This window comes from Crocodylus siamensis, chromosome 2 (genome assembly GCF_052110815.1).
Source record: "Crocodylus siamensis isolate JL-2025a chromosome 2, ASM5211081v1, whole genome shotgun sequence".
NCBI lineage: Eukaryota > Metazoa > Chordata > Crocodylia > Crocodylidae > Crocodylus > Crocodylus siamensis.
Window position 1 is genome coordinate 281,414,161 of NC_143396.1, and position 13,230 is coordinate 281,427,390.

Genomic DNA, 13,230 nt, shown 5'->3' on the forward strand with positions numbered 1-13,230 from the left:
GAGCTGCTGAAACAGCGAGGAATTTGAGGGCTGAACACCGCTGAATTGTGGAGTACAGAGCCCCACTGGGTTCACGTTTTGTCAGGGCAAGCGACAGCTGTGTCAACCCGGTGGCCTCTCTAAGCCAACAGTTACCGTTCACCCCACTGGTGAGGGTGAGTGCTCCAGATCTGTCCTGTAAGGAGCCCCCTGGATCCAGATCCAGCCTGGAGTTTGGATGCCCATGCTTTCAAATGTTTTCCTTCCCATCCTCCAAGACTTGATCTCTTGCCTGACCTCTCTGTCATCCTGTAACTATCCTCCGCTCTAAGCCTGCCCCCTCAGTATTCACCATCTCAGCCTAAAAGAACAGGAGTGTGTCAACAAAGCAACAAAAGCCCTCAAGGGCTGCATTTTCTTCAAAGTAAGAGATTGCCTTGACTACTAAAAATAGTCGAGAACATTCAGAGGGTTAGAGGTCAAAGGAACTAGCTGCAAATAGTGCCACTGGTGGATGCAGCGTTTCACAGGAACGAGACCATGTACCCGACTCTCTACATGTGCACGATCAAATCAATTGCATGCGAGTGGCTCGCGGGCAGATGAAGCATGACCGACTTGCTATCTGGAAGTCAGCTATAAAGGTTATTTGTCATTGGAGGCTACAGAGCAACTCCCTAGCAGACTAGCTTGGCACAGGGAAAAAAAACCCTGAGAGCACCAGCTCAGGGTTTCCTTCAACTGCTTCCTCAGCAAGCTGAGACTGGGTGCTGCTCTTGCTGAAGCAACCAGACACTCCAATCCTAAAAAAACTCATAGGGCGCGTCCCCATCCATTTCCCCGGGGATGAGTAGCAGTGGCACACTTTTCCCCTGGGAATGCCCATGCCACTTGCACTCTGGCACGCAGCACGTTGCCCCAGGCGAGGTAGGGGAGGCTGAGGCCAGCAACTGTGATCTCCCGGGGTCAGAAAAAACCCTCTCGCGCTGCAAAGTAGCAGTGCAGGGAATGCCTGCATGCACGGTGCGTGGCGCTGCAGACTGGTCTGCAATGTCTGTGCTGGTCTGGACGCACCCGCAGGCTTCAAAGCAGGGAGCACAGCTCTTCTGTCCCCACAGCACGCAGCAAAGCAAAGTAGTGATCCCTGGGCTAGCCTCCCATTGGCAGCACCACACCCTAAACCAGGGGTGGGCAATTATTTCAGTTGGGGGGCTGCTTAATGAGTTTTGGTGGGTTGTTGAGGGCCCCTGGCCCCGCCCCTTGACAAGTACCCCACCCCCCTGGTTGCCATCTTGGGACTAGAAGTCCCATACCCAACCTCTGACTTTTGCCACCAGAAGTCCCTCCCATTGCCCCTGGAAATACTTCTTTTGGCAAGGGGGTTTGTCATTTTGGAAATGAAAAAGACCTAAAATATATAGTAAAAATCAAACCTCTGTAATAACGTATTTTAATTTTATTTAAAAAAAATATTTTTGTCCCGATTTGTGTACGTTTGCACTGTATATATAAAAATGATTCCATAATGAAGTCTTACTCTTGTATATTGTGGGGTGTGGAGGGGTGTGATGGTTATGGGGTTTGTGTGGGGCTGTGGGTGTTTGTATGTGGGATTTAGGGGGGGGCGTGTGTGTGGATGTGTGTGGACGTGGGGTATGGGGGCCTGTGGGTGTGTGTGGATGCGGGGTGTGGGGGAGGCTGCGGGGGGGCGTGTGGATGTGGGGCGTGTATGTGTTGGTGTGTGTGGTGGGACATGTGCACATAGCAGTGAGCAGGGCTCCCTCCAGAGGCATACAGGTGTGTGGAGGGGGTGTGGAGGAGGGCGTGGGGGTGTGCGTGACTGTATGCAGGAAGGGTATGGCTGTGGGGTTTGCGAGGGGGGGGGTTGAGGGTATGGCGGGTATACACGGGAGCCCCCTGCATGTCCCCCTGAGCCGGTCAGCACCCGCCTCTGCCATGCAACAGCTTGGAGCCTGTGTGCCCTGTGGCACCTCCCTGCCACCACTAACAGCATGAAACCCCAGTGCAAGCCATGTCCACTCCACACCACCTGGCTTGAAGCATCTTGCCACCCCTGGGCATGCACCAGGGTTGGGGCGGCTCCTTTCGTTCCGTAGCAGCAGGGACCCATGCATGCAGCCCTGACCACATGCGCCACCCCCCGCCTCCCCGCCCCCCCCAGTCTGGGTTTGCCAGTCCAGACTGAGCTGCAGCAGAAACCTGCTTGGTGTAGGAAGGGGGCCAGTCCCACTGCATGCCCAAGTGACAGCAAGATGCACTATGGGTGGACAGTGCCTCAGCCAGATGGTAGCAAGGGACCTGCCATGGGCCAGACAAAGCCCTTCTGCCAGCCAGATCTGGCCCACGGGCAGCATTGTGCTCACCCCTGCCCTAAACCTAATTAGACAGCAGTAACTTCGTGAAGGGGATGACATGATTGACTGACCCACAAGGCCCCTTTCAGTCCTTACCACCTCTCTGTCTCTCAGACCTCAGGAAGTCTAATTATAATGCACAACACAGCTTCTCTCTCCATCCCAGAGCTGCGACTCATACTCTCTGCAGGCATCTAGCTGGGAATATTTGAATGCATGCAAAGGCCAGACAAAGCTGGCAGATGACAGTCAGCATTCAGAGCAGAGAGCTTCTGCTAATCTCAGAGGAGAGGTCTCCGCAGCAACAGTATTCTTTCTGTGCTGAGGAGCTGACAAAGGAACCACTGAGACGCTAGGAAGGAAACAAATCTCACAGTTCCTAGGGTACTGCTGAAAGCCTTTTACTAGGACCGTCTTACAAGGCGGATGTAGGCAAAAGTTTTGCAGAACTCTGCAGGATCCCAACCGAACACACATTTGAAGATCAACAGTTGGCATAGGACAATGTAAAGCACCCAAATGCTAGACCTCCCATTTCCATAGAGGAGCCAGCATCCGGCATGGCCAGAGCTGATTTTGCAGGAGGTTCAAAACCGATGGAATTCACAAAGGAACGGGGCCAATTTTTCAAACGCCGGCTCTCACCAGCCCTCAAACAATGGCAACATAGTGGCACGCCAGGAACAGGGTGGTATTTTTACTTGCAACATGTTGATGGGGGAGGCTGCAATCTGCTTCGCTTTATGCAAATCAGATGTGGCCCTCTGGCTCCTGGCAAGCTGCCTGAGTTTGGGTAGCATAAATATATCAAATAATAACAAACAGCAACAGCAGATTTTTACTGCTTTCCTTTTAATTAAGCAGAGGACCTAACATTTTTAAAGTACAACTCAGATGTCATCAACAAGAACAGGACTGCTGAGCTGTAGGAGAGAAACTTCTTTACCTTCCATTAGGTAATTACATTGCAACAAAATGACTGATCAATTATAAAGCTACCTTTTAAAGAGTGCTGTGGGTGTAGGCATGATAGCAGCTTGATGGTGACTAATTTTCTGTATCACTCAATATCTGCAACTTGGATTTAAAGTGAGGAGAAAACAGAAAAAGCCAGAATGGCTGTTCCTTATTTACAAAGGAGTCAAAGTAAATAAATTAAACCCTATCCCAGAACCCACTGTGTTCTGCAGGCTTACTTTTGTGCTAGACCCACTATACTAGCAGTTTGCAAATTCTATTTTGCTTCAAGACAATAGTCCTTCAAAATTACAGTTCACTCCGTACATACAAATCCACAGCTATGTTATAGCTACTTTGTGTAGCTTTCCGAGTTTAGTCACATGCTAGATCCAAGCCACTTAATCAGATCTAATGCTACAAACCAATGACAACAAATCTCCATGCTCAGAAACAACAGCTGCTGCCTCGAACAAATGGTTTTGCAGCCATGACAAAGTGATTATTTGACCTTTTATTGTAATGTGTTACTTGCAATGCTCTTCCCCATCACATTCCTGCACCTACTGGAGCAGTGGCAAAACTCCTTCTGTTCTTCACGAGGACCCAGTATCTCGTTTTCCTCTGCACATACTTGAGAGCTGCCTCCAATAGCCAAGACAAACACAATAAAGCTATATCCTCAATGGAGTGGAAGCTGAGAGGAAACACTACCTATGCTCTGATTTAGCCCCTGTGGGCGTGTCCACATATGCAAGCATGTGCACTTGCAGCAGCTCAAATAGAAGCAGTGCAAATCTGAGCAGGGGCTTTTTGCCTCAGTGCACGTGCTCGGACATAAGCTTTGTTGTGGAGCAAATTGTGCTACTTGGGGCAAAATAACCCTGCCTGGCTCCTCCCTGATCTGCAGCCAGGGGGAGCTAGAGCCCAGGGCCAGCACCTGTGCTGTCCCTAGCAGTACAAAAAGCTGCCCTGTCCTGGCCCCAGCAACACAAAAAGCTGCCCTGGCAAGTAGCTCGGTGCTACTAGCTCTGAGGAGCTTCTGGGGCCTTTCCCCTTGTGCCAGCTGGACTGCTGCAGCAGCCCTGAGAGTTCCCTGCACCCTCTACCCACTGCAGCAGTCTGGCAGTGGGGGCTGCTCCCTGGCTGTGACCTGCTGCACACCTGCAGACCCAGATGGGGACTGCAGGACCAGTAGAGGCATTTGTCCCTCTGGGTCAGCTGCCAGTGGGCTGTGGCTGCAGAGCTGGCCTCTGTGCAGCACTACTGCCATGTGTGCCCCCTGCATGGCCATCTGGGCAGCTATCACCTAGAAGATGTTCCAGGTGTGGTGGCCTGCTTTGAACTGTCAAAGCATGTCCTCCTGGCCCTATTTGGCCAGGAGGTCAGCCACAGCCAGCAGGGTCCAAGGTGCCAGCTTTGAGCAGGCAGGGTCCTGCCACTGACCTCCCTAGCAGGAATTCTGGAGTTTCCTCTTGGAAAACTGAAAAATCCCTGGTAAAAAAAATCCCAAAGTCACTCTAAAATACTGCAAAAATCCACGGTCCTCCACACGTAAAACAAAAGACCACTATAAAGAGAGAGAGAGACAGAGACAGCGATCAGTTGGACAATGTTTTATTGATATAGCTACAGTGTTAAAGCAATGTGGAAGCCTACCAGTATCTCTATCATAATAATAAAGTGAACTCTAAATATATGTATTCATGAAACATGAACATATATTTTGCTGCCCTTGCACAGGGGCTATGGCCCCCACAGGGTCTACTACCCTCCCCTGCAAGGCCCACATGCCCCACCCCAGCCCCCTGATTGCTGCCCCACCTGGCCCCATCCTCTGCCAGCTGCTGCAGCCCTCCCAATGCCTGCCCCGCTAAGACACATCCCCCACTTGCACCCCCAGGCCCCCATGGCTTCCCCGCCAACCCTAGACAGTCACTTAAAAAACAAAAACAAAAAAAACCCAGACATCCTCCCCCCCCCAAGCCTCTACTTACCCAGGAGCAGGGGCTGGGAGAGCTCTGGGGCCTCCTAGTAGAGCCCCCCCAGGCAGCACAGGGCAGTGGGGGGCAGAAGGGCCCCCCTGGGGCCACCAGGGCTGTCCCTGTACCCCGCACTGTGTGGGTGGGGCCCCAGTGACCCTGATGGCAGCTGGACTGCTGGTAAGTGCCAGAGTTTTTTGTTTTTTTCAACTATTGGGATGCTGGGGAGTGGACGGGGCCAGCAGGGATTCCCTCCCCCCCCATGGTCCCTTCCCCCTTCCTCCAGCCCCCCGACCCCTTACTTACCAGCACCGGAGCCCTGGTGCCGAAGCAGCTGCCTGCCCTCCACAGGCAGGCCATGTGCTTCAGCACCAGGGTGACGGGCCAACCACAGAGACGCTCTGGCCGCCAGAGCATCTCTGTGGAGGACCCAGCCTCCAGTTGTCTGCCCCGCTTTTTTTAACTTTGTTTTTTTTAGATCCCTGGAAATCCAGGGGTCTAATTTTCTTCCTGTGTTATAAACTTGCAGCGCGGGGAACATTTTTTCATTCCTGGACATACCTCTTGCCTCATCTCAAAGGGGTTTGAAACAGGCAAGAGGCAGGTGCGCGCTCATCTAGACATGCCCTGTTGCCCTGTTTGTACAAATCAAACCAAACCAAACCAAACCAAACCTCCGTATACTTACCTGGTATATAGTTGATTCCACAATCTATTACAACAGCACCGGGTTTGATCCATTCACCTTTTACCATTTCCGCTTTGCCAGCTGCCACCACTAGGATATCAGCTTTACTGACCTAGAAGAATAGCTCTGTGTCACTACAGCAGATGCAAATAAAAAGTTGTTTTATTTGTTTCTTTGCTTCCATTCACTTGCATTTTCAAAATAGTCCATTAAAGGAACAGACCCAGCAACACAATATGAAAGTCCCTTAATCCTTCAACCGTTGGCTTAGGCAAGGTTTTTTCTAGGAGAGCTTCAGACCAAAAGCATTGGGATTATGAATTCAGAGGCAATAAGTTGAATTGGGGCCATAGGAAGGTCACTCTCCAGCCTCCTGAGGCTTGTGTTTCTTTATATTCATTGCTCTTCATTACTGCAGGCTGTCACAGTTGAATCAATTGCTATTACAAGCACTACAAAAGATCCTAGAAGCTCTGCCCAAATGTGTATGGTGACAGAGCCCATTCCTTGGGGAGTTTACCATCAGAAGACAGAAAGGGAAGAGAAGGAAAAAGAAAGCAGATCCATACTAAACTTAGCAGAGCTATGGTGTGTACGAAGGTAGAGGAGTCACACCCCTAACCAACCTAACTATACCAAGAAAGCCCACTAGTGCCAATACAACATACACAGGCAAGAGTGTCCTTTTGCCAGCACTGCATTAAGGTTTATGCCAGGAGTGGCCAATCGGTAATACATATGCCATAAGCAACATCGGCAACCTCTGTAGGAGGCACACAGCAGATCATGGAACAGGTAAGCAGCACACAGCGGCAGAGAGGGCGGCAGAAAGACCTGCACAATGGGCAGGGAGCACAGGGAAGGAAGCAAAAAGCAGAGTAGCTGCTTGGAAAGGAAGCACAAGGCAGGAAACAGAAAGCAGAGCAGCAGATTGGACAGGGGAAAAGCATTGGAGTAGCACTCATGGAGGGTGTGGGACTAATTTATGGCACATCTGCCAAAAAGGATGGCTCTCACTGGTTTATACTGTTTCAAGAGGTCGCTCAAGTGTACTGACAAAAGGAGCGCCTTCTCTGATATTAGCTGAGTATCCACCAGGGGCTCTATTGCAGCGGTCTCCAAAGCGCGGTGTGCACACCCCAGGGGGTACACAAGACAATCCACTGGGGTGTGGGAAGAAAATATTAGAACTTCTATTTATATTTATTTTTTTATCTAAAAAAAATAAGAAAGAAATTAAGCTTTACTAATATTTAATATATGGATTGACCCTGGCGCCCTCCCTTGGTCCATACGTCAGACAGTCACATATGGTACGGAAGTAGTATACGTGTATATAATTTATAAATAAATAAATATACATATACTGGGGGTGCATGCTCAAAATTTTTTTACTGATAGGGGTGCACGATCAAAAAAGTTTGGAGACCACTGCTCTTTCGGACTAGCTCTGCAGCAAAGCTAATGTACATTTAGTCAGAGCAGGTAAGCAACTTGCCCCAATTCATGCATCAGGTCCATGGCAGACCTAGGAGAAAAAGCCAAGTCTTCTGACTCTATCCAGTGCCCTATGCATTACACAAGGTTTCACACTTGCATTTTACCATAAGCTTTCCTCTCCCAGAGTCTCCTTGCCTGCTAGCTGCACTTTAGCAACACAGCCTTGTGGGTTAAATCATTTCTGCTCATGAGTTTTGTTCTTTTCATAATTCTTTTAACCATGAGGCCGTGACACAGAGTTCCATAGAAATGCCAATGTAAATCAACACTAATGCTAGTTTGACTAGCATTGAGAAATCAGGCAGATCAAGTTACAACTCCATTTTTAAAGTTGATATCCACTGTAGCAATTATTTTTAGTGTTAGCTTTGCTCCATCTAATTCTGCTCAGGAAGTATTTAATTAGTGATTTTTCTTCCCTTTTTTGTTGCAATTCACAGGAAAGAAACTTTTCCCTTTGCAAGTAAACCGTTATTCAAGCTTAAGGGCAGCTGGGCAAGATAGTTAGTGTTACAATCTAAATGCCATGTGGACACCCAGCTTCTACATTACAGCAGCACGGAGCTCTCCTGGTTTTGCATCTGTTACATTCACATGCATCTACTCCCTCTCCATCCTGGCTATCTGCCTGTAAAAATTTAGCAGCTTTGATCGCTGAAATACTTCATTTTCTCAAAAAAATCTGAGTAGGTGGCAGTTAAGCAATAACCTATTTCTTAAACTCATACTGCTGAAAAGAAAAACAGCTTCAGTTCCTCTTCATTAACAACTTTAGAAGTTCTGATTAACTACCAAAAGAGGCCTCTGAAGTAGTCTCCACTTTCAACAAAGCTAGCTTTCAAGCAAAGACGCACCAGTCCCTGAAAGAACAAGGTATATGTTTACCTCCTCGGCCAGTGCTGAAGTCTTTGAGTGGCAAGTGGTTACAGTGGCGTGATTCCAAAGCAGCAGGTCATGCATTGGCGCGCCAACAATTTTACTACGGCCAATCACCACTGCTCTTTTACCTGCTATCTGGACACCTGCAACAGACAATCCAGTTTTTAGGTTAAAATGTCCCCACAAAATTAGAGACGTTCCAGGGCAAAGTAATTCGTATGCGAGCCATTATTAGGAAGTCAGTTAGCTCTAGAAAACAAAAACTGTATATGCTGGGACTTTGAAGAGCAAGCAGCTAAGAGCTAAGGACAAATTTTAATAGGCCTTCTTTCCTATCTGGAATGATGAGAAGTTGGTGACACCTCAATGAACTTTAAAGCTTTTAAAAAAAGGCTGTAATGTATGGTCTGCTGAACATAATTTTTCTCCTCATCAGGGGACTGAGACACAGTGCACTCCTAAATAATGAGAACTACGAAGAGCCATTAGTTTTCAAAAGATAGGTTAATTCCTTACCAGTCTGCTTGATAAGTTCCATGCATCCTTTAGGCGTACAGGGAATGAAGCAGTCCCCAAGGTCTCCTCTGGAGAGTTTCCCAGCATTGATGCTACTTAACCTGAAGTGTTTGAATTAAAAAAGGACAAAGCATGCTTCAGGACAAAGATTTTAAAGCTACATTAATGGGGAAAATGGTTGTATGGCTGCCAAAATACTAATAGTTTAAAGCTTTTTCTCTAAAAAGAAGTTAAAAAGAAAATATTGATTCATTTCACTTAGAAAACAAATTATATCCCAACTGTGAAATCAACTCACCCATCCACATCCTTTTCAGGTGCAACAGCATTGGTGATTTTCTCTGTATTGATTGGTTTATTAGAATCCAGAGGTAACTGTACTATAAATCCATGAACAGCAGGGTTTTCATTCAAAGCAGTGATGCACTTGAGCACCTACACACATAATGCAGGGGCAGGACAAAAACATGTTGAAACAACACTTAAATGTGGGGTTACAACTTGAGTGTTGCTTTTTGTGCCTGAGTAGACTTTAGGACACACAACATGTTGAATTCTCCCCAACAAGAATAAAAAAATATTAGTCAAATATTTTGTCTTTTCAGGAACATCCAGACTAAAGTCTTTTATAATATATAGGGATTCCAGTTCTTTTTGCTTGCGTCTGTCCTTAGGCATAGGTGTTTTTATCATATAAAAACACAGGACAGTGACACATGCAAACAACTGTTTTAAACTCCAGAATGAAGGGCTTCTTAACTAACTGACCAAGTCACTTACCTCAGCTTCTGTTGCTGTGTTTGGCAGCTTAATATGATTGGCATCGATTCCAATCTGCAAATGAGAATATTCAAAAGTTATTTTGGTTTTAAAGGACATGGAGAGGAATATATAAAAAATGATTTGCTCACTCTCATTCCAGCCCATCCTTTTCAATAGAAATGAGCACATGCTCTAGGTTCATAGATTCCTAGACATTAAGGGCTGGAAGGGACCTCACAAGATCATTGAGTCCAGCCCCCCTGCCATAGGTAGGAAGTCTGCTGGGATCAAATGACCTCCACAAGATAAGCATCCAAACGTCATTTGAGTCCAGAGTAGGTGCTTGCACCAGATCTAGCAGACAGACTGCTACTCCAATGAATACAAGCTAGAGAGAAGATCCGATTAGTACCTTCCCAGTAAAGATTCTTTAGCTGTTTTCTTATTCCATTCCATAAGTCAGTAAATAGGGCCAACCTCTTCTCCTGATAGAAGCTGAGATAGGAGAACTGATAGAGAATGTGCTGCTCAGAAATGCTACTGGAGAGAAAGACAATACCAGACATTGTCCTGGGCAGCAGGGGCTATGTGGCAGTGGGCAATAAGGCATTTCAGAGGCTGCAGAGTGATGAGCCAAAACAAGGCAAGTTCTTCTAAAAGGGAAAGGCAGATGTACAGGGGTTAGCTGGGGAAGAGGGAGGGAACCAGAAGGCTGCTTGGACCCACGGACACTAAGAGCCTGTGACACTGGAATCACTGCACCAACATGACTGCATTGACATCACTGTAATAAGCCACACCAGTTCACAGTATGGCACAACTGTATGATGGGATTATAGTGGTATATCACAGGAGCCAGACCAGCACCAAATTCACCAGCACAAGCGGGGCCAAACAGAGCTATTTGGTTACTGTTTTCTTCATATTCAAGTATCTGCTGTGCTGAAATGGGCAGCAAAAAACCCAAGAAAAAAAATACGCCAGTGGTCTTAGAATTACCTCAGCAGCAGCCTTCAGTTTCATACTGATGTAGAGATTCGAATCATCCCGATTCCCAACCTATAGGGGAAAAAAGGAGACAAGTCACACTGGGGAGCAGGGCAAGAAGGGATGAAACCTGAACTCAAGTGAAGGAATGCTCAGTCACTTAATGCCCTTGTACAGGGACAGCATGACCCAACTGTCTCCCATCAGCCAAGGTGCATTTTATAGAGAGTAGAGAGCAGTACAGGTATCAGATTTCTACCAAAATAGGAACATGTAGGAAAGAAGACTCTTGATGACCACAACCTGCCACAACTGACCTAAATTCAGATTCTTAGCTTCTTCCCCAGTTTAGCATAGTACCAGGCACAGGAACAAACAAATGAGGGGGGATGCAGTGCTTCAGCCACCCTTTGGAAGCTGCTCTTATAGGCATGCTCTCATAGTAAATGAGAGCCAAACTGCAGTAGGTTAGTGGTCAATAAAAGAGGCATAAAATTAGAGCAACTGAGTTTTCACTTTTTGTGGGATAAAAACACATACAGGGCTGTTAATGGAGAAAAACATTACAAAAGCCCTGCCCTTTTCGCCTTATGATGACATGCGTACCTGCTCATGGCACACACAACATGAAACTTAGCAACATTACCCAACTGATGATGTCACCCTAGATAAGGAAGTCCCTTGCTTGGCTATTGGTATGCAAAACCCACTAATGCATCTAAATATCCATGACCTAGCTTCTAGTATTGGCAAGAATAGCTCAGGAATCTGGACTTCCCTGTTAATGGCAGAGGTTGAGGGTATAATCCACATTAGACCTAATCCTAGGGTTGTTGGTTGTAGCTATGTTGGTCTAGGCAGACAAGGTTCTTTGAGTAGATGTGATATCTTTTATTAGATCAACTAAATAGTTGGAAATATTGTTGTTTGCAAGTGTTCAGGCACAAATCCCCTTTTACATGCATAGGGAGAGTATGTTGGCTTTTAGTGTTTTCCTGGGTGGAATAGAAGCCAATATGCATGATGCATGTCTGTGAAAATGCAAATCATGTCAGTGAGGATCAGAGAGGTGAGAGACAGATATGAGGGAGAAGGGAAGGGGGAACGTTGACCGGGTATTAGAATGTAGCTGGTAAAACGCTGACAGGATACCTGGGGTTATCAAATGTTAGGCAGGTTATAATATACCACAAATCCAATGTCTATAAATAGTCCATGACTTTTTGTAACCAATAGATTTATGAAATGAAGTTTGTAGGTTTGTCTGTGAAAGGTGTTTTGTAAATTCCCTTTGTGGATTAGAACTGAGAGACTGGAGAGTAGGTGTCTTGTGAGAAGTGTGCACCCACAGGTAGTTGGGTATTTTTGTCTTTGATAGATTTTTGGTGTGTGTTCATTCTGGTTTGCAGTTGTTGTTTGGTTTCTCTTACGTATTTTCCATCAGGCCATTTAGTGCACTGGATGAGATATATTACACTTCTGGAGGTGCAGGTGTAAGAACCAGGAATGGAGATGGTTCTGTTGTGGAGTGTGGCTATTCTGGGAGTGGTGGAGATGCGTTGGCAGGGTTTACATTTTTCATCCTGGCATGGTCTGGATCCATTTGGTGTGCTTTGGACCACAGGAAGTTTGCTTCTGGTGATGAGGTTCAGTGCTTGTTTAAAGGCTAGGATAGGTGGCTTTGGAAAGACTTCTTTAAAAATGGGGTCTTCTAGTATGGGTTGCAATTGTTTAGGGATTTTCCATATAGGTTTCAGGGAAGGATGTTATGTCATAACTAATGGTGTGCGATTCATGGGGATTTTCTTTTTGTACTGCAGCAACTGCAAGAGCAAGGTGGCTCTTTCAAAAGTATGATCTATATCTCTGGAGAAGTGTCCTTGTTGGGTGAAAGCCCTTTTGAGATTTGCGAGGTGATGACCACAGGTATTCTCCTCAGTGCAAATTTGATGTATCAGAGCGTGTAGCTGTATATTACAGCTTTCTTGGTGTGTTTAGGGTGACTGCTAGTTCTGTGTCGTCCGTGGGTTTGTATGTATGTTGGTTCATGGGTTTCTTTTATATGGTGATTTGTATTTTACCATTCTGGATATTGTCTAAAAAAGAAATGTTGGTGCTGGAGTATTCAAGAGATAGTTCGATGGAGGGATGATAATTATTTAATTTGTGATGGAAATCAGAGACTGAAGGTTTTCAGTCCAAGTGATGAAGATGTCATCTACATATCTTAGGTATAGCATGGGTTTGATGGTGCAGTTCCTGAGGAATTCTTCTTCCAGGTGGGCCACAAAAAGGTTGGCATATTGGAGAGCCATTTTGGTGCCCACAGCTTTGTCCATGGTTTAGAGGAAGTGTTGGTTATTGAAACTTAAGTTGTGTGTGAGGATGAAGTGTATAAGTTCAGTAATATCTTCAGGTCTGAATTTATCCCACTGCACATAAATAGCATCCAGTCCTTTGACAGGCTTTGAGGCAAGCTGGGAATATTTGATATAGAAGAAACCTAATTATATGCAAAGAGGAGTCATTATTTATGAGGGAGCTTTTCAAAAGGCCCAAGTGTCAGCAAGGCACCTAACTGCCACTCTTGCTTTTGAAAAATTCT

At 46.3% G+C, this 13,230-nt stretch overlaps 1 protein-coding gene across 2 annotated transcripts in view; it reads right to left on the minus strand.

The window, feature by feature from the left end:
* MTHFD1 (methylenetetrahydrofolate dehydrogenase, cyclohydrolase and formyltetrahydrofolate synthetase 1) overlaps positions 1–13,230 on the minus strand; it is a 73,674-nt gene that overhangs the window by 43,191 nt on the left and 17,253 nt on the right. For both annotated transcript variants that reach the window (XM_090034204.1, XM_090034205.1), the window contains exons 3-8: positions 10,638–10,697; positions 9,657–9,710; positions 9,175–9,311; positions 8,877–8,977; positions 8,367–8,503; positions 5,982–6,093 (exon numbers count right to left, since the gene is read on the minus strand). In XM_090034204.1, coding sequence (XP_089890330.1) covers positions 5,982–6,093; positions 8,367–8,503; positions 8,877–8,977; positions 9,175–9,311; positions 9,657–9,710; positions 10,638–10,697 — 601 coding nt within the window. The remainder of the gene's footprint in view (positions 1–5,981; positions 6,094–8,366; positions 8,504–8,876; positions 8,978–9,174; positions 9,312–9,656; positions 9,711–10,637; positions 10,698–13,230) is intronic.